This window comes from Macaca nemestrina, chromosome 7 (assembly GCF_043159975.1).
Source record: "Macaca nemestrina isolate mMacNem1 chromosome 7, mMacNem.hap1, whole genome shotgun sequence".
NCBI classification, from domain to species: domain Eukaryota; kingdom Metazoa; phylum Chordata; class Mammalia; order Primates; family Cercopithecidae; genus Macaca; species Macaca nemestrina.
Window position 1 is genome coordinate 49,510,991 of NC_092131.1, and position 23,555 is coordinate 49,534,545.

A 23,555-nucleotide genomic window follows, 5' to 3' on the forward strand; every position below is an offset into this window, starting at 1 on the left:
AAATGTTCACTGCAGCACTATTCACAACAGCAAAGGCATGGAATCAACCTAAATGTCCCTGAATGACAAACTGGATAAAGAAAATGTGGTACATATATACCATGGAATACCATGCAGCCATAAAAAAGAACAAGATCATGTCTTTTGCAGGAACATGGATAAAGCTGGAAGCTATCATCCTTAGCAAACTAATACAGGAATAGAAAACCAAATACTGCACGTTCTCACTCATAAGTGGGAGCTAAATGATGAGAACTCATGAACACAAAGAAGGAAACAACAAACACTGGGATCTACTTGAGGTTGGAGGGTAAGAGGAAGAAGAGGAGCAGAAAAAATAACTATTGGGTACTAAGCTTAATACCTGGGTGATGGAATAATCTGTATGACAAACCCCCGTGGCCCAAGTTTACCTATACAGGAAACCTTCTTCACATGTACCCCCAAACCCAAAATAAAAGTTAAAAAAAAAGGTAAAAAATCACACTAATAGCTGTGTGGAAGATAAAGAGAGAGAGGAGACGGATCTATAAAAATAGTCCATGGAAGAACTAATGGTCCTCAGCAGTGGAAATAGGGTCAAGATATTTTGGATGGAGACTTAGTACTTATAAAGAACCAAGTTTCACTCTGAAATGACAGATTTGGTTGACTGACTAGGCAGTAGTAAGAACGCCAACAAACTTGGGAGCAGGGATGAAGTTTTAAGAACACGTCTCTTTATGACAGGTCAAGAGTAGGGTCCAAATCAGGTCACTTAGGAATGGCCCCACCCAGACTGCTGGTGTGAGGCTTCTGTGTGGGAAGGAGTAAAAGGCAGAGGGGATTAAGAGAATGGATTCTGGAACAGGGCAGAGCCGAACTCATTCATCCATCCAACAGATATCAATTGTGCACCTACTATGTGCCTGGTACTGTTCTAGACTCTGGAGAATACAGCAGTGAAGAAAACAAAGGGTCCAACCTCACCGGCCGCACATTCTGTTGGGTTTAGGGGATGAATGACAAGTAAGGAAATAAACATCAAATATAACAGGAAGTGATAAGTACTGTAAAGAAAAATAGGTAAAAGGTAAGAGGGATAGAAAATAATAAGAGACTGAAAAAGTTATGTAACTTCTCTGAACTCCAGTTTTCTCAACTATAAAAAAAATATGAGTACCAACTTCAGAGGTTTTTATGAGGATTCAGCGAGATAATACATTACAAAGTGTTTGTATAGTGCTGGAACATAGAAAGCACTCAAACAGATCAGCTCTTACTTTTATGTAATTGGAAGCCACTATCTAAAAGGCAATGAGGCTCAGGGTGGGCTGCAAATGGTACTCTGCTTTAGAAGGAGGAATAAGAATGTTTCATTGAAATACAATTAAGAAAAAAAAAAGGGAGTGGGGAAAGAGAGAGTGCACTCTGGGAGGCCTCCAAATAGTTATGCTACTTTAAACTCTAGTTAACTGTTTTAATCAAGAAGTTATAGCAATACAATGTACCGTCTTATATAAAGGTATTTGCTAATGTACATTTTGGGAATTTTTTTTTTTTGAGATGGAATATCGCTCTGTCACCCAGGCTGGAGTGCAATGGCGTGATCTCGGCTCACTGCAACCTCCACCTCCCAGGTTCAAGCGATTCTCCTGCCTCAGTCTCCTGAGTAACTTGGATTACTGGCATGCGCCACCACACCCGGCTAATTACTGTATTTTTAGTAGAGACGGGGTTTCACCATGTTGTTCAGGCTGGTGTCAAACTCCTGACCCTGTGATCCACCCACCTCGGCCTCCCAAAGTGCTGGGATTACAGGTGTGAGCCACTGCGCCTGGCCGAAATCTTTTTATTTAAAGTATTCATTTACACAAGCTAAATCACAGTTTTAGAATTTTGTAAGAGAACTCTTTAGACTGGGAATATTTAAAAAAGCATCACTTAGATTACTGTGAGCCGGCGAAAAGGTAAATTCATAAAAAAATTTAAATTTTTTTAAAGAAAAGATGTAACATTTTAATAAATCACCATGAAAGCAAATATAAATCTTCTACCTCTATTAAATATAGTTTGATGCTTTTCAAGTTTGACTTTTTAAATTTGCACAGTCAAGTCATTACTCTATGATGTAATTGTTTCAACAGCTGTTTTCAGGTCTATAAAAAAGACTATTCCTTGATTCCATGGGTTTGCAGTATGTCATTTAACCTGGCATGCATTTAAGTGGGGCATGCCATGGAGTCAGACCATGCATTAGAAGCTTCCTGAGACATAATACACGTTTTTGACATTTGAAATTCCATTTTTTTGCTTTAAAAATATTTAAAATTCATAACAAAATTTTATATTTTCTGGTTTTGGATGTCAGATTTATAAAACTAAGTAAAAGAAAAACTATAATTGATTCTAAGTAATAAGTTATGTAATGAATGGTAGGATTCCATTCTCTGAATTGTTTTTCCAGTGATAGTGGTGAAATATTAGTTCCTCTCCTGTTAATTGTGGCTGTCTTATTCTGATTGCAGCACTTACCAGACTGCACTGTAATTATTTATGGATCTGTCATTTCTACCAGACAATGCATTCCTTAAGAGCATGCGAAGTCTCTGGAACTGACAGTCTTTGTGTTCTGAGTGACTAGTACAGCAGGTACACAATAAGTATCTGTGACCTTATCACCTTGTATTATTGTTACTAACTTGTAAGTCTGTTGTTTCTGTTAAAGATGTGCTCCACTAGGACAGTGACTTTGTCTGATTTATCTCTGCATCCTACAAAGCCTCAGCATGATGCTGGGCAAACAGCGGACCCAGAAATCACTGCTGAACCAAATTGATTTGTTTCTACCTAGAGAGTCTGTGGTTTCTCTTTGCTAACAGCTTGCTTAGATTCACGCTGACCAGATCTTGTCTTTAAAATCAGCCCTGAGTTCCAGCAATGCAGTTGCTTCCCAGCTGTCTGTGAAAATGTCATAGTATTTCAGCTGTGTTTTATTGAGTTCTTAAAGCATTTTTCCTGTCCACCCCGGGCTCATCCACTCTTGCTCCAATCCCTGCGTAAGCAGCTGCTGTATTCAATTCTCCTCACATACTTAACCCAGTCGTACAGATTTGCAACATCATAGTCCCAGTGTCTGAGAATAAATGAAAGTCTTGATGAAGAAGGTGCCTTATCATTTGATGTTAAGTATAGTATGCAATATTTTATTCACTTCTGCTTTCCAGAATTAGTCACTATTAAACATTTCTTTCCTTACTCATGTTTTAGAAAGGGTAACTTAAAATGTTACAATGATCTTATCCCAAAATATCTTTTAGGCATATGAATCCTATTACTTTTTTTGTTTTTCAAATGAGTTGACAAATGCTTATTTTAAAATTTATAATTTAAGGTAAAAACAAAGCAGTTCTTATAGGAAGAATAAATGTTCCGACACCTGTAAAAACAACTCCAATTCTTTTTCCTCTAAAAAGCAATCGTTAATGTGAAAGGTCTGTTTCTTCTTATGCCAGGTTCCAGCTGCTTCACTTTGTTTAAAATGACTTCAAAGTTTAAACACTGTCCTGTCCCAACAAATAACCTCCCCCAGCTGGAATTATCTCGAGTCCTATCCTTAGTGCGCTGAATACCACACCTGCGGCCTTTTAATTCATCATTTTATAAACTTTCCAAAGCCAAAAGATAGGTTTTTTTTCCTGTCCCCTAACTTACACCTTTTGGAGAGCTGAGTTTATAACCTGGGGTGAATTTACAGATATTACAGAAGAATTAAAAATTGCTATTAGTATTTCTACTGTGTTATTATGAGAGAAAGAATCGTAAGGCAATGAAAAAATCTGAACAGCTCCAAGTTCAAGAACTTTTAAAGTAAAACTCTTACCTGTAAATACACATGTGAGGTACGGATTGAGCTCATTTTGTGTCTGATCCATATCACCTGGTGAAACTACAGAAAAATTTATTTTTTCAGAAGAAAATCAGTTAAGCATAGAAATAATCATGATTCATTCCTATTCACTAAAAGAACACAAACCAAATGCACTCCCACCGTTATTCTCATAAAACCAGGTAAACAGAAGTTTGATCTAGTGGCCTTAATGTAAAGAAGGAAGTTAAACAGCTGAATTTTAATGACTATCAATAGAAAATACTTTAATGGATTATTGTCTTTATGCATCACAGATGAGAAGGGGGGAAGCAAAGGGTCATGAGAAAATCTGAAATTTGTATTAAATAAAGGAAATTCACGGGCCATTTCTTTCAAGGTGAAAAGTTTTCACAGATTCTCTTACGTAAGAATTTAATAATTACAAAAAGAGGTTTAGAATCTCCCTTCTTCCTAGGCCAGCCTGGAGCATATTACTCAATGCAATCATAGGAAACAACCCATAAAGCTGTCAGGGAGCACAGAAGAGCAATACACTATTATACCAAAGCAAATTGTTAGTACTGAGATAAAATAGGCTGAGGTTTTACTCTTTTTTTATGGCCAGAGAGTCGGAAAGTTAACTGAGCGAAACCTATAGCACATATAAGTCTCAGGCCAAAAAGATACCCTGGATACCAAGGGCACGGCTCTGCTTTGAGGCTGTTAATCTGTGCTGTGAAGTATAGTCAATTAACAACCTTCTATAACTTATTTCAAACAAATTCTTGGGGTAGGGTGATATGAAAAAAATTATAACGTTGTATAATCAGTATTTCTTTTCTAATTTTCTATAAGATAAAAATCAGTTATCTCTTAAGCTTCATTTATTTCACAACAATTTCAGGTGGTACATGTACACAATAGAGTGTTATTCAGCCATAAAAAAGGATGAGATCCTGTCTTTTGCAACAATATGTATAGAACCGGAGGTCATTATGTTAGTGAAATAAGCCAGACACAGAAAGACAAACTTTGAAGGTTCTCATTTATTTGTGGGAACTAAAAAATAAAAACAGGCCGGGTGAGGTGGCTCATGCCTGTAATCCAAGCACTTTGGGAGTTTGAGACGGGTGGATCACTTGAGTTTAGGAATTCAAGACCAGCCTGGGCAACACGGTGAGACCCAGTCTCTACAAAAAATACAAGAAGTAGATAGGTGTGGTGGCTTGCGCCTGTAGACCCAGCTACTTGGGAGGCTGAGGTGGGAGGATGGCTTGAGTCTAGGAGGCAGAGGTTGCAGTGAGCCAAGATGGTGCCACTGCACACCAGCCTGGATGACAGAGCCAGACTGGAAAAAGAAAAGAGAAGAGAGGACAGGACAGGAGAGGGGAGGGGAGAGGAGGGGAGGGGAGGGGAGAGGAGGGGAGGGGAGGGGAGAGGAGAAGAGAAAGAAGAGAAGAGAAGAGAAGAGAAGAGAAGAGAAGAGAAGAGAAGAGAAGAGAAGAGAAGAGAGAAGAGAAGAAACAATTTAACTCATGGAGATAGGCAGTAGAAGGATGGTTACCACAGGCTGGGAATGGTAGTGAGAGTGGGAGGGAAGTGGCAATGGTTAATGGGTTTAAAAAAAAAAAAAGAATGAATTTGGCCCAGTAATTTGCTAGCACAACAGAGTGACTATAATAAAAAATAATTTAATTGCACATTTTAAAATAACTGAGTATAATTGGATTGTTTGTAACACAAAGGAGATGCATACTCCATTTACCCTGATGTGATTATTACACGCTGCACGCCTGTATCAAAATATCTCATGTAACCCATAAATACATATACCTACTGTGTACTCACAAAAATTAAAAATTAAAACAAAATTACACTAAAAATTAAAAAAAAATTGGGTGGATTTTCATAAGAAGGTATTTAAATGAGTAAATTTATAAGCATTCCACATTTCATTATGCTGGGCCATACATGCTCACTGGAGATAAACATTCATGTTAAACTATTATTGTTATACTGTAGAAAACTTACATAGTTTTATAAGGACAAGAGTGTGGACAAATACAAGTTACATATATTTGATATCCACAAATAGACCAAAATTGAACATACAACCAAAAATACAGGTTTTGTTTGTTTGTTTTTTAAATAAATGGGGTCTCATTCTGTTACCCAGGCTGGAGTGCAATAGTACAATCATAGCTCACTGCAGCCTTGACCTTCTGGGCTCAAGGGATCCTGCCATCCTGCCACCTCAGTCTTCCTAGTAGCTAGAACTACAGGTGTCTGTCACCATGCCCAGCTTAACTGCGATATGATTTAAAAAAATCTTTAAATGTATTAAAAGTGCTCACTATGGGCCGGGAGTGGTGGCTCACAAGGTCAGGAGATCGAGACCATCCTGACTAACATGGTGAAACCCCGTCTTTACTAAAAATACAAAAAATTAGCCGGCCGTGGTGGTGGGTGCCTGTAGTCCCAGCCACTCGGGAGGCTGAGGCAGGAGAATGGCGTGTACCTGGGAGGCTTAGCTTGCAGTGAGCCAAGATTGCAACCACTGTACTCCAGCATAGGCGACAGAGCGAGACTCCCTCTCAAAAAAAAAAAAAAAAAAAAGTGCTTACTATGATGTTAACATTTAAATGCTATCTGTGTTCACTTCTCACTCTGTTTCTAAATTTCCAAGAGTTAGAGAGGGAGAGAAACTATTACTGCTTGGTCCCTCCAGTTTAATAGAGCTCCCTTTCAAATTCTACAAAGAACAAACAGTATAAACATGAAAACAAAGGTATCAATACCACCCCAGAGATCCCTTCCATTGAAGAACCACTTGTTTATAGAAAGAATATTACCTACCTAATTGCGTTTATAAAGGATTTTAGCAGAGTATGCCACATAAAGGAAGGGTACATAAATGGTAACTATGACATAAACAAACTCTCCTCAGTCAAAACTGGGGGAGAATCTTGACTTCTGCAGTGATAACTCTTAACAGTTAAAAAAAAACAAGCCACTATCACAATATCAGAGTTGACCACTTTTATTCTTAGAACAAGTAGTGGCTTCATAATTCTCTCTTGTTGATTTACGGGGTTTACTGGAAGGGTGAGTATTGTGCTCTGCAGTTGATGATTAAAGTAGCAAACATGGTCTACAACTAGATCAATACAACTTGAAAACTGCTTCTCAAGTTTGTTTGTTCTTACAATTCTTTATCCTGCTGATCAAAACTGAAAAAAAAACACATAATACTGGTATTGAAGTCAAAAGAAGAGAAGGAAAAATTTGGAATTATTTGATATATAAATTTCCATTAACATTTCTATGGAAATTTTGAATGAGCAATGCTGACTAGAAATTGAGTTATATATTAACTATAAATATAATTGATATTTTTATCTTTACCACTAAAAGCTGACTTGTTAACTGTTACTTAAATGTTTGAAGATACTACAAAATAAAGAACAAGTGATCTTAGATTTGGAAATAGAATTCCAGCCTGGAAAAGCAGGAATACTGGCTGAAAAACCTTTAATTGAAGGCACACAGTGGGTACTGGGATTGCACTACTTGTACATACTGTGCCTTTTCCAAATACTCCCCCTTATTTCAATATTTTAGCTTTTTATTTCAAATAATCATTCAAAATATTATTGCTATATCTGGTGCCAATTGAAAGTAAGCCATGTTATAGTTAGTGTAGAAGCTTTTCAAAAATTAGTATTTTTCAAGGAATACTACACAGCCATAAAAAAGAATGAAATCATGTCCTTTCCAGAAACATAGATGGAGCCTGGAGGCCACTAACCTAAGTGAACTAACTGAGAAGCAGAAAATCCATTACCACATATTCTCACTTGTAAGTGGGAGCTAAATAATGGATACACATGGACATATGGATGGAAATAACAGACAATGAAAACTCCAAAAGGTGGGGAAGAGGGGGCAGGGTTGAAAAATAACCTATCAAGTACAATGTTACTATTTGAGTAATGGGTACATTAGAATGGGTACAATCCCCACAAGTAAGCAATATACCAATATATCCATGCAATAAACATGCACATGTACCCCCTGAATCTAGAATAAAATAACATTTGTAAAAATTGGTATTTTTAAAAAATAGAAATTTGGGCTTTATAATAGTTATACTCTTATATTAAAAAAAATTATTGTGGGCTTGAAAGCTTACCTTCTGACTCTTTAATGCTATTTTCAGTAAGAGTCACTGGTATAGCAATACTTACATCTGTAAATCTTTATAGTATTATTTTAAACAAATTCTTTATGGATTATCTAAGAAAACAGCATAAAACTATAGGGCTGTTAACGGCAAAACAAGGATATAAAGATAAAGCCCCCCAAAATGTGAATTTTTTAACCCACAAAACAACACAAATTTTTAAAGGGATGATGTCCAGAATTTAAAACAAAACCTAATAAGGAGACATCTAAAATTAGTAACAGTCAGAATAGCTGCATTTTTATACTAATTTGAGTTCACTAAAAAAAAAATTAAAAATCCAATAAATTATTAGGGTACTTAAAAATATATAAAAAAGAAGTTAGTACTTGTTAAATAACCTGGCCATATCCTCCAAATTAAGTTACTCATTGGCTCTAGTAGGTATACCAACTCTCTTAAATAATAGCATTTTCAGAAATAGGATCCTGGCAGCATAAAAGTATATATCCCACTGCCAAGAAGTTGACAGTTAATTCAGAAAATAGATGACCCACCTATCCTGAATGCAAATCACAATTAAGTGAGTAATGTACATTCAATTATTAAAGCTCATTAAAAGGCATTTAAGTACTTGACTGTATTCCTGTTGGTGTTATGACAGAGAGAGTGCCTGCCTTTTAGGGGCAAGAATGTCTAGAGGGACATTCCAGCATTAAAATTTGGTTGAGAACTGAGAGACTCTATGTTTTAATAGACAACTTTATCTACAACTCACTTCCTGTTAGTTGAACAGCCTGTGAAACAGCTACTAAAACAAATTCCTCTCAGATCATTCTTTATAAAAGCATGCCATAATAGTTTAAAAACTAAAAGAACCTTAAAAACTACAATAGGTTTGCCTGGTGAAAGAAGCCATACATACCGTATGATTTCATTTATGTGAAGTGCAAACAAGGAAGCTAAGCTAGGTTGTTAGAATAGTGGCTTTACGCTTGTGGGAGTGCAGACTGTGGCTGGGGTGAAAGGAAGCATGAGGGCCTTTGGGGTTTGGCAGTGTTCAATTTCTTGAGCTGGATACTGCTTGCACAAGTGTACTGTATTTGTGAAAATTCTTTGAGCTGTACACTTATGATATGTGTACTTTTCTGAATGTATATTATTCTTCCATAAAAAAGTGAAAATGGAAAAAACCAATAGGGTAGTTTCAGCAATTAAAAGGTGATACCTTTGTAGTTTTAAAACTTTTTTCCAATGATAAAATTAAGCCAAATTACTGACATTACTAGGTAACCTTTAATATCAAATAGTTACACTAAGTCAGAGGCCGTGCTGCTGACTACAAAGATGAATTCCTTTCTGTTTTTTCTGTTGAAACCTTGAAATACCAGTGCACTGAAATTATTCAGAAGCGGAAGGTGAGATTTTGTGGTTGCTGTAGTTTAACTCTCACAGGGCTTACTATCTAGGATACTTCATGCTCTATGAGAATCAGCCACTTGATTTAATTGAAAGCACAAACTATAATCCAGTTTTAACTAATCTTGACAGCATTTAAAAAATCTTAATACATTGTAAATTCACATTTAATTCCTTTCTTTGGTACAAAAGAAGTTTGCTGTTTCAGTTTATGTCTATTAAGCAATAAATCATAACTACACTTAAACTCGACCATAGCTTTGTCAGTAATAATGCCCATAATTCTAATACATGTATATGACACCAGGCCACAGACTGTTAGAGAAGGCCACTATTGTAACATTCTTATCATGACATCTGATAATTACCAAAGCTGACGGCAAAGTAACTCCCTAATATTTACTAAAGAGTTTGAAGCTAAGTGCCTCTATATCTACACACAGAAAATCTACTCTCTGAGATGGAAACCCTTCCGAAATATGAAGACTTCTCTCAAATTATGGCTTGTGATTATCACTAAAAATACACGGTACTATCTGTGTAGCCTTGACAGTGGGTTTTGACATCTCTAGCCATTCCTAACTAAATATGGAAACAAAAATTAAATGTGACATAGTGACCAGTTCATTTCCCTAAGGCCAGACCTGCTAACTTTTGAAAGAGTGAAAGAATGAAAAATGAGCTTTCAAATACAGGAAGCCACTAGAAAATAGGAACACCACCATTCCACATCCTAAAATAAGAGCTTTAAAGATTTTCTGTTGAATAGCAAGTTTCGGGGCAAGGGGGAGAGAGGGAGAGGGTGGGTTTCTGCTCACTGTACACACGACACCAGTGGGAATAAGGGCCAGTCCAAGTTCTACGTTACCATTACTCTGGGTAATAGTTCCAAGCTGTGAGGCACAGCTGTATAGGCCCTGCCAGCAAGGCCATCGCAGCAGTGCTTTGATAGCGTGGGGCCCTGAAGTGTCAGGATATAGAGAAGGCAGCAGTTGTTGGCTGTGAAAACAGTCTGATACAAACCAGATGGGAACTTACTAGATGGGCAACACAAAGGAAAACAATTGGCTCATTCAACAAAGTCAGGCCCCTGCCCCAGAGAATTCACAGAAGACAATAACAGTCACCCAGAGTTGATGCAAACAAGAAACAGCCATGTGGTTACAGTTTAAAGAACTGTTTTTCCTTAGACTAAACAAAGTTTTGATTTCTAATTCTTGTACTCATTAATTGAAGTTTGGTGTACAGGTCTTTTTGCCAAAGATAAATATTTCATTTCTTTTGTGACACCGATAGAAACTAATTTTGCACTGCTTCCTCTAAAGTGCTATGAACATAAGCTAAGCTATTTCAGGAAACTGGCAAATTTAGAAAATGATTGATCATGCTGACACAATAATTAGAAAATATCCAACATATTATTTCCAGGACTTCCTAAGTCCTAGTTTGTGTAATGTAGGCAGAATGACACAAAAGGCAGTAATCGCGAGGCTCTCAGAACTGTATTTCTATATAAATTGTTTTTTATGACTTCATTAGATGGTACAGTATTACTGCAATTATATTCCCAAGAAAAAAGTGCTCCTATTTTCCATAGCCTCTGTGAGGCTTATCACACAAAAAGGTTCCTGACCATTCTGAGCTGGCAAGTGTAACAAAGACTAACAATTAGATTTTAAGACACATTTTAGCAATAACATTTTACTGAAAGACTTTTGTGGGTATATATTCCATAACAGAGTAATTTGTTTTACCATTTTAACAGATAGCAAATAGCATTTGAGCTTAAAATAATTCACAAGTAATTGCATTTCTTCTTACTAGAAACCCAAGAGTAATTTTGACCTCTGTATTTACTGCAATTAAAAAGTATACCCAAGAAAGTCTTAAATTTGGAATCACCATTTTTAGGTCAAGGATAAGGAGCCCATCAGGGACACTCTGAAAATAATGAGGTGTATTACACAGCATTTGTCATGCACATATTTAAAAAAATTTGTAATTATATAAAACAGTGATCCTGTTTTATTTTGCTTTTATAGTAATAATAATAAATAGATTTCTTAAAAGACATATTTTCTGAAAATGATGGAGTTGGTTTCATTTCATTTTCATCTGTGGAACTGTAAAAATTACTATGGTATATGAGATATAAGACTTGGGTTTCCCAGTCTGCACATGCAGGATTGCCCAGATTATTCCCATTGGCTACTCCCATCCTAAAAGCTGAGCCTGAACACAAGGACCCTTTCCTGTTTCATTAAGTCTTTCATCCTGTGCAAGGTAATTCTGAAGTAAGCCAGAGAAACAGAAGTGAAGTAACAATTTGGTATGTAGTTTGATGCCATCTTAAGTATTATCAGCCATAGGTACTTACCTCCTCTTCTCTGCTGCATACACATACCTGTTCATGCATACTTTTTCTTTTTTTTTTTGTATTACACATTAAGTTATGGGATACATGTGCAGAACGTGCAGGTTTGTTACATAGGCATACACATGCCATGGTGGTTTGCTGTACCCATCAACCCATCATCTACATTAGGTATTTCTCCTAATGCTATCACTCCCCTAGCACCCACCACCCAACAGGCCCTGGTGTGATGATGTTCACTTCTCTGTGTCCAAGTGTTCTCACTGTTCAACTCCCACTTATGAGTGAGAACATGAAGTGTTTGGTTTCCTGTTCCTGTGTTAGTTTGCTGAGAATGATGGTTTCCAGCTTCATTCATGTCCCTGCAAAGCACACATACTCATCCTTTTTTATGGCTGCATAGTATTCCATGGTGTATATGTACCACATTTTCTTTATCCAGTCAATCACTGATGGACATCTGGGTTGGTTCCAGGTCTTTACTACAGTGAATAGTGATGCAATAAACATTCATGTGCATATGTCTTTATAGTAGAATGATTTGTAATCCTTTGGGTATATACCCAGTAATGGGATTGCTGGGTCAAATGGTATTTCTGGTTCTAGATCCTTGAGGAATTGCCACAATGTCTGTTACAGTGTTCTTCTACAATGTCTTTACATTCCTACCAACAGTGTAAAAGCATTCCCATATCTCCACATCCTCTCCAGCATCTGTTGTTTCCTGACTTTTTAATGATCGCCATTCTAACTGGCGTGAGATGGTATCTCATTGTGGTTTTGATTTGCATTTCTCTAATGACCAGTGATGATGAGCCTTTTTTCATATCTTTGTTGGCCACAAAAATGTCTTCTTTTGAGAAGTGTCTGTTTATATTCTTTGCCCACTTTTTGATGGGGTTTTTTCTTGTAAATTTGTTTAAGTTCCTTGTAGATTATAGATACTAGTCCTTTGTCAGATGGATAGATTGCAAAAATTTTCTCCCATTCTGTACGTTGCCTGTTCACTCTGATGATAGTTTGTTTTGCTATGCAGAAGTTCTTTAGTTTAATTAGATCCCATTTGTCTATTTTGGCTTTTGTTGCCATTGCTTTTGGTGTTTTAGTCATGAAGTCTTTGCCCATGCCTATGTCCTGAATGGTATTGCCTAGGTTTTCTTCTAGGGTTTTTAATGGTTTTAGGTCTTATGTTTAAGTCTTTAATCCATCTTGAGTTAATTTTTGCATAAGGTGTAAGGAAGGGGTTCAGTTTTAGTTTTCTGCATATGGCTAGCCAGTTTTCCCAACACCATTTATTAAATAGGGAATCCTTTCCCCATTGCTTGCTTTTGTCAGGTTTGTCAAAGATCAGATGGCTGTAGATGTGTGGTGTTATTTCTGAGGCCTCTGTTCTGTTCCATTGGTCTATATATCTGTTTTGGTACCAGTACCATGCTATTTTGGTTACTGTAGCCTTGTAGTATAGTTTGAAGTCAGGTAGCATGATGCCTCCAGCTTTGTTCTTTTTGCTTAGGAGTGTCTTGGCTATAAGGGCTCTTTTTTAGGTTCCATATGAAATTTAAAGTAGTTTTTTCTAATTCTGTGAAGAAATTCAATGGTAGCTTGATGGGAATAGCACTGAATCTATAAATTACTTTGGGCAGCATGGTCTTTTTCACAATATTGATTCTTCCTATCCATGAGCATGGAATGTTTTTCCATTTGTTTGTGTCCTCTCTTATTTCCTTCAGCAGTGGTTTGTAGTTCTCCTTGAAAAGGTCCTTCAAATCCCTTGTAAGTTGTATTCCTAGGTATCTTATTCTCTTTATAGCGATTGTGGATGGGAGTTCACTCACGATTTCGCTCTCTGTTTGTCTATTATTGGCATATAGGAATGCTTGTGATTTTTGCATATTGATTTTGTATCCTGAGACTTTGCTGAAGTTGCTTATCAGCTTAAGGAGATTTTGGGCTGAGATGACGGGGTTTTCTAAATATACAATCATGTCATCTGCAAACAGAGACAATTAGACTTCCTCCCTTCCTATTTGAATACTCTTTATTTCTCTCTTGCCTGACTGCCTTGGCCAGAACTTCCAATAGTATAGAGAGGACATCCTTGTCTTGTGCCAGTTTTCAAAGTGAATGCTTCCAGCTTTTGCCCATACAGTATGATATTGTCTGTGGGTTTGTCATAAATAGCTCTTACTATTTTGAGATATATTTCATCAATACCTAGTTTATTGAGAGTTTTTAGCATGAAGAGGTGAATTTTATCGAAGGCCTTTTCTGCATCTATTGAGATAATCATGTGGTTTTTGTTATTGGTTCTGTTTATGTGATGGATTACGTTTACTGATTTGTGTATGTTGAACCAGCCTTGCACCCCAGGGCTGAAGCTGACTTGATCGTGGCAGATAAGCTTTTTGATGTGCTGCTGGATTTGGTTTGCCAGTATTTTATTGAGAATTTTCGCACTGATGTTCATCAAGGATGCTGGCCTGAAATTTTCTTTTTTTGTTGTGTCTCTGCCAGGTTTTGGTATCAGGATGATGCTGGCCTCATAAAGTGAGTTAGGGGGCAGTCCCTCTTTTCCTATTCCTTGGAATAGTTTCAGAAGGAATGGCAGCAGCTCCTCTTTGTATCTCTGGTAGAATTTCGCCTGTGAATCCGTCTGGTCCTGGGCTTTTTTTGGTTGTTAGGGCTATTAATTACTGCTTCAATTTCAGAACTTGTTATTGGTCTATTCAGGGATTTGACTTCTTCCTGGTTTAGTCTTGGGAGGGTGTATGTGTCCAGGAGTTTATCCATTTCTTCTAGATTTTCTAGTTTATTTGCATAGAGGTGTTTATAGTATTCTCTGATGGTGGTTTGTATTTTTGTGAAATCAGTGATGATATCCCCTTTATCATTTTTTTATTATGTCTATTTGATTCTTCTCTCTTTTCTTCATTAGTCTAACTAGTGGTCTATCCATTTTGTTGATCTTTTCGAAAAACCAGCTCCTGCATTCATTGATTTTTTGAAGGGTTTTGTGTGTCTCTATTTCCTTCAGTTCTGTTCTGATCTTAGTTATTTCTTGTCTTCTGCTAGCTTTTGAATTTGTTTGCTTTTGCTTCTCTAGTTCTTTTAATTGAGATGTTAGGGTGTCGATTTTAGATCTTTTGCACTTTCTCCCGTGGGCATTTAGTGCTATAAATTTCCCTCTACATACTGCTTTAACTGTGTCCCAGAGATTCTGGTATGTTGTGTCTTTGTTCTCATTGGTTTCAAAGCACTTATTTATTTCTGCCTTAATTTCATTATTTACCTAGTAGTTATTCAGGAGCAGGTTGTTCAGTTTCCATGTAGTTGTGCAGTTTTGCATGAGTTTGTTAATCCTGAGTTCTAGTTTGATTGCACTGTGATCTGAGAGACTTATTTCTGTTCTTTTGCATTTGCTGAGGAGTGTTTTACTTCCAATTATGTGGTCAATTTTAGAATAAGTGTGATGTGGTGCTAAGAAGAATGTATATTCTGTTAATTTGGGGTGGAGAGTTCTGTAGACGTCCATTAGGCCTGCTTGGTACAGAGCTGAGTTCAAGTCCTGATTATCCTTGTTAATTTTCTGTCTCATTGTTCTGTCTAATATTGACAGCAGGGAGTTAAAGTCTCCCACTATTATTGTGTGGGAGTCTAAGTCCCTTTGTAGGTCTCTAAGAACTTGCTTTATGAATCTGGGTGCTCCCGTATTGGGTGCATATACATTTAGGATAGTTAGCTCTTCTTGTTGCATTGATCCCTTTACCATTACGTAATGCCCTTGTCTTTTTTTTATCTTTGTTGGTTTAAAGTCTGTTTTATCAGAGACTAGGATTGCATCCCCTGCTTTTTTTGCTTTCCCTTTGCATGGTAAATATTCCTCCATCCCTTTATTTTGAACCTATGTGTGTCTTTGCTTGTGAGATGGGTCTCCTGAATACAGCACACTGATGGGTCTTGACTCATTATCCTATTTGCCAGTCTTTGTCTTTTAATTGGGGCATTTAGCCCATGTACATTTAAGGTTATTATTGTTATACGTGTATTTGATCCTGTCATCAGGATGCTAGCTGGTTATTCTGCCCATTAGTTGATGCAGTTTCTTCATAGTGCCAATGGTCTTTACAATTTGGTATGTTTTTGCAGTGGCTGGTACCAGTTTTTCCTTTCCATGTTTAGTGCTTCCTTCAGGAGTTCTTGTAAGGCAGGCCTAGTGGTGACAAAATCTTTCAGCATTGGCTTGTCCCTAAAGGATTTTATTTCTCCTTCACTTACGAAGCTTAGTTTGGCTGTATATAAAATTCTGAGTTGAAAATTATTTTCTTTAAGAATGCTGAATATTGGCCCCCCATTCTCTTCTGGCTTGTAGGGTTTCTGCAGACAGAGCAGCTGTTAGTCTTATGGAATTCCTTTTGTGGGTAACCCAACCTTTCTCTCTGGCTGCCCTTAACATTTTTTCCTTCATTTCAACCTTGGTGAATCTGATGACTATGTGCCTTGAGGTTGCTCTTCTTGAGGAATATCTTTGTGGTGTTCTCTATAAATCCTGAATTTGAATTTTGGCGTGTCTTGCTAGGTTGGGGAAGTTCTCCTGGATAATATCCTGAAGAGTGTTTTCCAACTTGGTTCCATTCTCCTTGTCACTTTTAGGTACACCAATCAAATTTATGTCTTTTCACATAGTCGCATATTTCTTGGAGGCACTGTTCATTCCTTTTCATTCTTTTTTCTCTATTCTTGTCTTCACACTTTATTTCATTAAGTTGATCTTCAATCTCTGATATCCTTTCTTCAGCTTGATCAATTTGGCTATTGATACTTGTATATGCTTCACAAAGTTCTCCAGCTGTGTTTTTCAGCTCCATCAGGTCATTTATGTTCTTCTCTAAACTGGTGATTCCAGTTAGCAATTCATCTAACCTTTTTTCAAGGTTCTTGGTTTCCTTGCATTGGGTTAGAACATGCTCCTTTAGCTCGGAGGAGTTTGTTATTACCTACCTTCTGAAGCCTACTTCTGTCAATTCATCAAATTCATCTGTCCAGTTTTGTTCCCTTGCTGGTGAGGAGTTGTGATCCTCTGAAGAAGCAGCATTCTGGTTTTTGGAATTTTCAGCCTTTTTGGGCTGGTTTTTCCTCATCTTCATGGATTTATCTACCTTTGGTATTTGATGTTGGTGACCTTCATAAGGGGTTTCTGCGTGGATGTCCTTTTATGTTGATGTTGATGCTATTCTTTTCTGTTAGTTTTCCTTCTACTAGTCAGGCCCCTCTGCTGCAGGTCTGCTGGAGTTTGCTGGAGGTCCACTCCACACCCTGTTAGCTTGGCTATCACCAGCAGAGCCTGCCAAACAGCAAAGATTGCTGCCTGTTCCTTCCTCTGGAAGCTTTGTTCCAGAGGGGCACCCGCCAGATGTGCTGCTGCCTTTCTTTCAGAGATGCCCTGCCCAAAGAAGAGGAATCTAGAGAGGCAGTCTGGCTACAGTGGCTTTGATATGGTGGGTTCCACCCAGATCCAACTTCCTGGTGGCTTTGTTTACACTGAGGTGAAAACCGCCTACTCAAGCCTCAGTAATGGCGATGCCCCTCCACCCACCAAGCTTGAGTGTCCCACGTCAACTTCAGACTGCTGTGCTGGCAAGCGAGAATTTGAAGCCAGTGGGTCTTACCTTGCTGGGTTCCATATGGGTGGAATCCGCTGAGGTAGACCCCTTGGCTCCCTGGCTTCAGCCCTGTTTCCAGGGGAGTGAATGGTTCTGTCTTGCTGGTGTTCCAGGTGCCACTGAAGTATGAAAAAAAGCTCCTGCAGCTAGCTCGGTGTCTGCCCAAATGGCCACTCAGTTTTGTGCTTGAAACCCAGGGCCCTTGTGGTGTAGGCACCTGAGGGAATCTCCTGGTCTGCAGGTTGCGAAGACCATGGGAAAAGCATAGTATCTGGGCCAGAATGCACTGTTTCTCACAGCACAGTCCCTCGGGGCTTCCCTTAGCTAGGGAAGGGAGTTCCCCGACCCCTTGTGCTTCACAGGTTAGGCAGCGCCTCACCCTGCTTCTGCTTGCCCTCTGTGGGCTGTACCCACTGTCTAACCAGTCCCAATGAGATGAGCTGGGTACCTCAGTTGGAAATGCAGATATCACCCACCTTCTGCATTGATCTCGCTGGGAGCTGCACACTGGAGCTGTTCCTATTTAGCCATCTTGCCCAGGTCCCTAAGATATATCTTATACATATAATCTTAAATATATTCACTGAAAAGAAACAATTTTGTTGAAAGTTAATTTATCTCCCTAACACTATATTGAACATGTGCCATCTTTAGCATTTCCTCACCAGCATCCTTTAAAGCTTAGGACAAATATAGGTTCATTTTCTATCTGTTAAAGGAGAGCTGATTATAACATGAGTATTCAAAAAGGAGAGATTTCCTAGAAACAGTCATGCTAATAAAAGCTAACACTTTCAGGGCCGGGCATGGTGGCTCACACCTGTAATCCTAGCACTTTGGGAGGCTGAGGTAGGCAGATCACAAGGGCAAGAGATCAAGACCATCCTGGCCAACATTTACTAAAAATACAAAAATTAGCTGGGTGTAGTGACATGAGCCTGCAGTCCCACCTACTTGGGAGGCTGAGGCAGTAGAATCACTTGAACCCGGGAGGCAGAGGTTGCAATGAGCAAAGCTAACACTTTAATAGCTCTTAATATATGTCAGGTTCTAGTATAAGTGTATTTTATGTCTTTAATTACCATGAAATATCTATACTATATTACAGATAAGAAAAGCACAGAGAGGTTAAGTATTTTGCCCAGGGTCACCAGCTAGTAAACAAATGAGCTAGGATTTGAGCTCATGCAATTTGTCTCCAAAGTGCCTCTAATTCTAAATAGAAGAACAGAATCATCAAAAACAACTGGAGTCCTTAATCAGTGTTTCTCAAAGGGTGGTCCTCCCTCTTCAGCATCCGAATAACCAGGGGTACTAGTTTAATGTTTACATTCCCAGGCCCCACCACAGGCAAACAATCACTTTAGGATCTACATTTTATTAATAAATAAATACTCCCGGAAAATTCTATGTCTGTTAAAGTTTGAGGAATACAGTATTAGAGACTAACAGTCTAGTAGTGGTTCATCCTACATGTATGATAAGACTATATCACTTCCCTGTTCTAATTTATTAATTTATTTTAGTTTTCAGTCAAGCTTTTAATAAAAAGATCATGAAATAACAGTTTCTCACAGCCATACATTAAGACTGCACACTTCTGAATGGAGAGATCACTCAATGGTGAATTGCTTTTTTATGACACTGGACGGCTGCGTAGCTGCATCTCTGGCCTGAATTTATTTGAGGGTAATGTATTCTGAACTGAAAATAATCAAGCTTCTCTTTTTATTTTCATTATATGAACAAAAAGGGTAGAACCGGTTTAGTGGAATAATTCACTGTTATATGATTGAAATAGTCTGCCTAATTTCTATAAAATTAAAATCACTAAAAAATTTTTAGTAAATGATTACTAGGTTGATTAGAAGGACAGCATTTGTAATATATCAACTTGCAGTTAATTTGGAGGGCACTGTGGTATAATAAAAATAATACTGAGGTTGAGAGTGGTGGCTCATGCCTGTAATCCCAGCACTTTGGGAAGCCAAGGTGGGAGGATCACTTGAGCCCAAGAGCTCAAGACCAGCCTAGGCAACATAGCAAGACCCATCACAATAATAACAATAACAATAATAATAATAATAATAACAACAACAATAATAATGTTCAACTAGAAGTAAGATCAGATGCTACTCCTAATTGTGATCGCAACCTTTGGTTCTGTTGAACTGGAGATGGTTCCCCTGCTCCCAAGTCTTAAGTATTTACCTCATTAATATCAAAAGGTAAAGATTTTTATCAACTCTATATTTACCTCTGTGATTATAAGGTTAAATTATTTGTAATAGCTGTTGAATAAAAAGGTTACTGATTGATCTAACAGTTTAAATTATATTTTATATCAATTTGATTTCTATTTTAAAAATTGTAATAAAAACTTTAAAGTCAAGTTTCAGGAAATCTGGTAAAGAACAATGAAAGGGTTGAAGAGGTTTTTGGAATGTTGGCAAGTCTTCAAAACAATCCTTGTGTATGGTTTTGGTGAGATGTGTTTAATGTCAAAAAGACAAGAAAAACCCAAGCTCTCCATATACGGTGTATAATTGATTCCACAAAAAGGAAATTAAATAATTCCCACAATTAAAATGCTTCTATATTGAAAAGGAAATTATTTTTAGTACCAATAAGTAAAAATGTTATAGAAATCCTTGCATAATATTCAATGTCTTATTTAACAGATTTTCCATGTCAATCCTTTATGCATTTTGCTCATTGTGAGGGATCATCCTTAGTTACACACATTTGTCTGTTTGATTTTATATATATATATATATATATATATATATGACATAGATATAGACATTATATATAGAGAGATATGCATATATATATTCTATCTCTTAAATCAAAAGTACAAATCCTTTCACACTGGAACAGTTAAAATAATCACCTATGTTTAAAAATCCATTATTACACCAGGGAAATATTTTTTCTCATATGGATTATGCCTCTCTCATGCAAACATCCTCACATAAAATGTAAGAAATGTATATACATAAAAACAATCTGCAAGTTGACCTAACACACTTGTTGCCACGTTTATTTTTCAACACCATAAGAAAAAAGTGACAAGTTGACAGTATAATTATAGAAAGATGTTTGTCTTTTCATATTTAATAGTATTCTAACAAATTATTTCTGAGGTGCAGTGTTTTAAAGAAATTATCCTTCTCAACTACCCCTTCTTTTTTTTTTTTTTTTCCTGGTTTAATTTGGACTTGTTTATTTTGAGAAAAAAAGGTCCCAAACATCAGGGTGTTCACAAAAATAACCCACAGTATCAACTCTAGAAACAAATCTTAGGACTATAACACTAATTATTTTTCTAGAGGATGCATTTGACATGCCAGCTCTCATTCACAAAAATACGTTGTTGCATTTGTGTTGAACTGCCTCACACAGCACACTAATGTGGGGGTATAATACACATACTTCTAACTCAAAGCTGCTTTCAGGAGCTACTCAACTAAAGGACATTGCCTTTGCAGTTAGGGAAGCAACTACTGAACTTATGTATGAATGAAAAGAACTGTACTCCCTGCATAACAAGAGATTATTTTGGAGACAGCTGATAAAAACCATATATCCTTTTTATTGTTAAGTCATAAAGAGGTATCAAAATTAAAAGCAAAATTTACAGGGTAAGACTTAACAAAACTACTAGGAGCATCAAAGGAGGTGAAAATGGAACTAGGCACAGGGCAATATGAATTAATGAACATGGGAAGGACAAGGATTGGGAGAACAGTGAGCATGTGCTGAAGATACTACGGGAGAGGATCTGGTGAAAAATTTGATCTTAGACAAGCACCCACGTAAAGAAATAATGGGGTAAGATTTCTAAACCCCACTATGTGCTTGGTCACCTTCGCCACTGGCACTGTCTCTGTCACCCTCTCCTTCAGCCTCTTTTTCATTATCCTTGGTCAACTCCAGTTGGTCATCTCCCAATCTTCATCGTCATCATCATCCAGTAGGACCCCCTCCTCAGCAAAGGCATCTGCACCCACCTCAGACTCCATCTTCACATTAGTCTCATCGTTCTTCATGGAACTGCTGCTGTGCTCCCCTTCTGATTTATCATTCTTCATCTCTACTGCTTGTTTCCTCTGTTCCTTTTCCATTTTTTTCCAAGTTTTCTAAGAGAGAATCCACTTTTTGTTTTATCTGGGTCAATTCCTTCTTAATGGCCTGAAGGTCATCTCCTTTCAACTTTCCAGACTTGGAAGATCCCCGCTGTCCTCTCTTAAAATTGCAGCCACTTTTTCCCCTTCGTGAGGTGTTTCCTGATACATGCTGACGTTTTGAGGGCACTACAGTCCGAGCAATAGAAGGAGGAGGAACACGGGCTGGGTAATTGTACACCCTATCATCATAATCCCGCTGAAAGTCATGGTCCAAGTCAAAAGAGGAGCTGTACATCTCCGCCTACAGCAGCCTTGGCATTTCTTTCATTAACACGTTGAACGAAGGCAAAGTCCTTATGAACAGAGCAGCCCACAATCTTGCCATACTTCAAAAAGATTGCCTCCACATCAGATTTCTTGAGCACAAGAGTGTTGAGATTCCCAATGAACACATGGGAGTTCACGGAGTGAGGATCTGTCTTGTCAGTAATGTTGCTGGCCACTGTGTTAGATGATGAGGCTTCTCACAAAGCTGAAAATGTAGCTGAAGATCAAAAAAATCTCACAGAAGTGGGGAGGCAGAAGAGATTCGATTCTGAGACTCCTACTCCCGGGTTCTATGTAGAGAAGCCGACTGCTGCTCGAGGTCGGCAAGGCAGCCACAACCGCTCAGTCTTCATCTCTTCACAAAATGGCCTTTCTTCCTTTTATCCCTGGAGAGCAGATGCTTTGTTTCATCCATCTCTCTAGGGCCGCAGCACTTTCTATGGTACTTTATGTAAAGGGATGCTAAAAAAGATTAACCTAAGAATGAATGCACAATGGAATATTATTCAGCTATAAAAAGGAATAAAGTAATGATATCTGCTACAACATGAATGGACCTTGAAAACATTATGTTGCCAGGTGTGGTGGCTCACACTTGTAATCCCTGCACTTCCGGAGGCTGAGGTGGGCAGATTGCTTGAACTCAGGAGTTCAAGACCAGCCTGGACAACAGAGTGAGACCTTGTCTCTACAAAAAAATAAAAACAAAATTAGGTGGGCATGGTGGCACACGCCTGCCATCCCAGCTACTCAGGAGGCTGAGGTGGGAAAATTGCTTGTGCCTGGGAGGTCAGAGGCTGCAGTGGGCCATGATCACACCACTGCACTCCAGCCTGGGTAACAGAACAAAATTCTGTCTCAACAACAACAACAAAAACCCCCCAAAACTAAAAGAAAACATTATGTTAAGTGAAAGAACCCAAAAAGAAAAACCACATCTTGTGTATGATTCCACTTATATGAAATGTCCAGCATAGGGAAATCCATAGAGACAGAAAGTAGATTAGTGGTTACCAGGGATAGGGGTGGGGAGGGCAGAATGGAAAATAATTACTAATAGATATGGAGTTTCTTTTTAGGGAGAAGAAAATGTTCTGGAATTAGAAAGTTATGATAATTCAGCAACTTTTTGAATATACTAAAAACCACTGAGAATTTAAAAGGGAGAATTTTACAGTATGTGAATTATACCTCAATTTAAAAAGAAAGAGTGAATGAATGTCCACAGTATTTTTCTCTCTCATCTAAAGTTCAAAAAGATTGCCCATGAACTAATATCTAAGCTGATTTAATTTTCCCCACCCTTGGGCGTATTCTTGGCTGCCCCTACCCTCTATTCAACTATTATGTCCTCAAACAATAAAAATTTATGTTAATACTATAAAAGAAATCAATCTTTTGGAAAAGCAAATAAAAATCACTTTAGATTAGTCCACTGTGGCTGTCTGCACGACTGTCTACATTAAAAGAGACAGTAATGGAAAAATGATTGTAATGAAATATTCTCATTTTTCTCTTCCCTTCCTTCTTCCGTCTTATTACTAAATAACAGAATTAAATGTTGTTGGGGGTTAATAGCAAATGATGTAATCATCAAATTCAATTCCATGAG

At 37.7% G+C, this 23,555-nt stretch overlaps 1 protein-coding gene and 1 pseudogene across 15 annotated transcripts in view; both read right to left on the minus strand.

Moving 5' to 3' along the window:
- Window positions 1-23,555, minus strand: part of LOC105473617 (KIAA0586 ortholog) — a 123,548-nt gene that overhangs the window by 3,844 nt on the left and 96,149 nt on the right. For 6 of the 15 annotated variants that reach the window (XR_982355.2, XM_011727479.2, XM_071100100.1 and 3 more), the window contains one exon: window positions 3,863-3,928. The exons of 3 other annotated variants lie outside the window; for them this stretch is intronic. Coding sequence is in view for 9 of the 12 variants with exons in the window: in XM_011727479.2 (XP_011725781.2) it covers window positions 3,863-3,928 (66 nt within the window). In the remaining 3 variants the exon portion in view is untranslated. Of the gene's footprint in view, window positions 1-364; window positions 452-3,862; window positions 3,929-6,470; window positions 7,081-21,773; window positions 22,421-23,555 lie in introns of those variants that run through there. 6 more of the 15 variants (XM_011727480.3, XM_071100103.1, XM_071100104.1 and 3 more) reach the window with 5 other exon arrangements.
- LOC139364139 (heterogeneous nuclear ribonucleoproteins C1/C2 pseudogene) lies at window positions 13,917-22,358 on the minus strand (annotated as a pseudogene).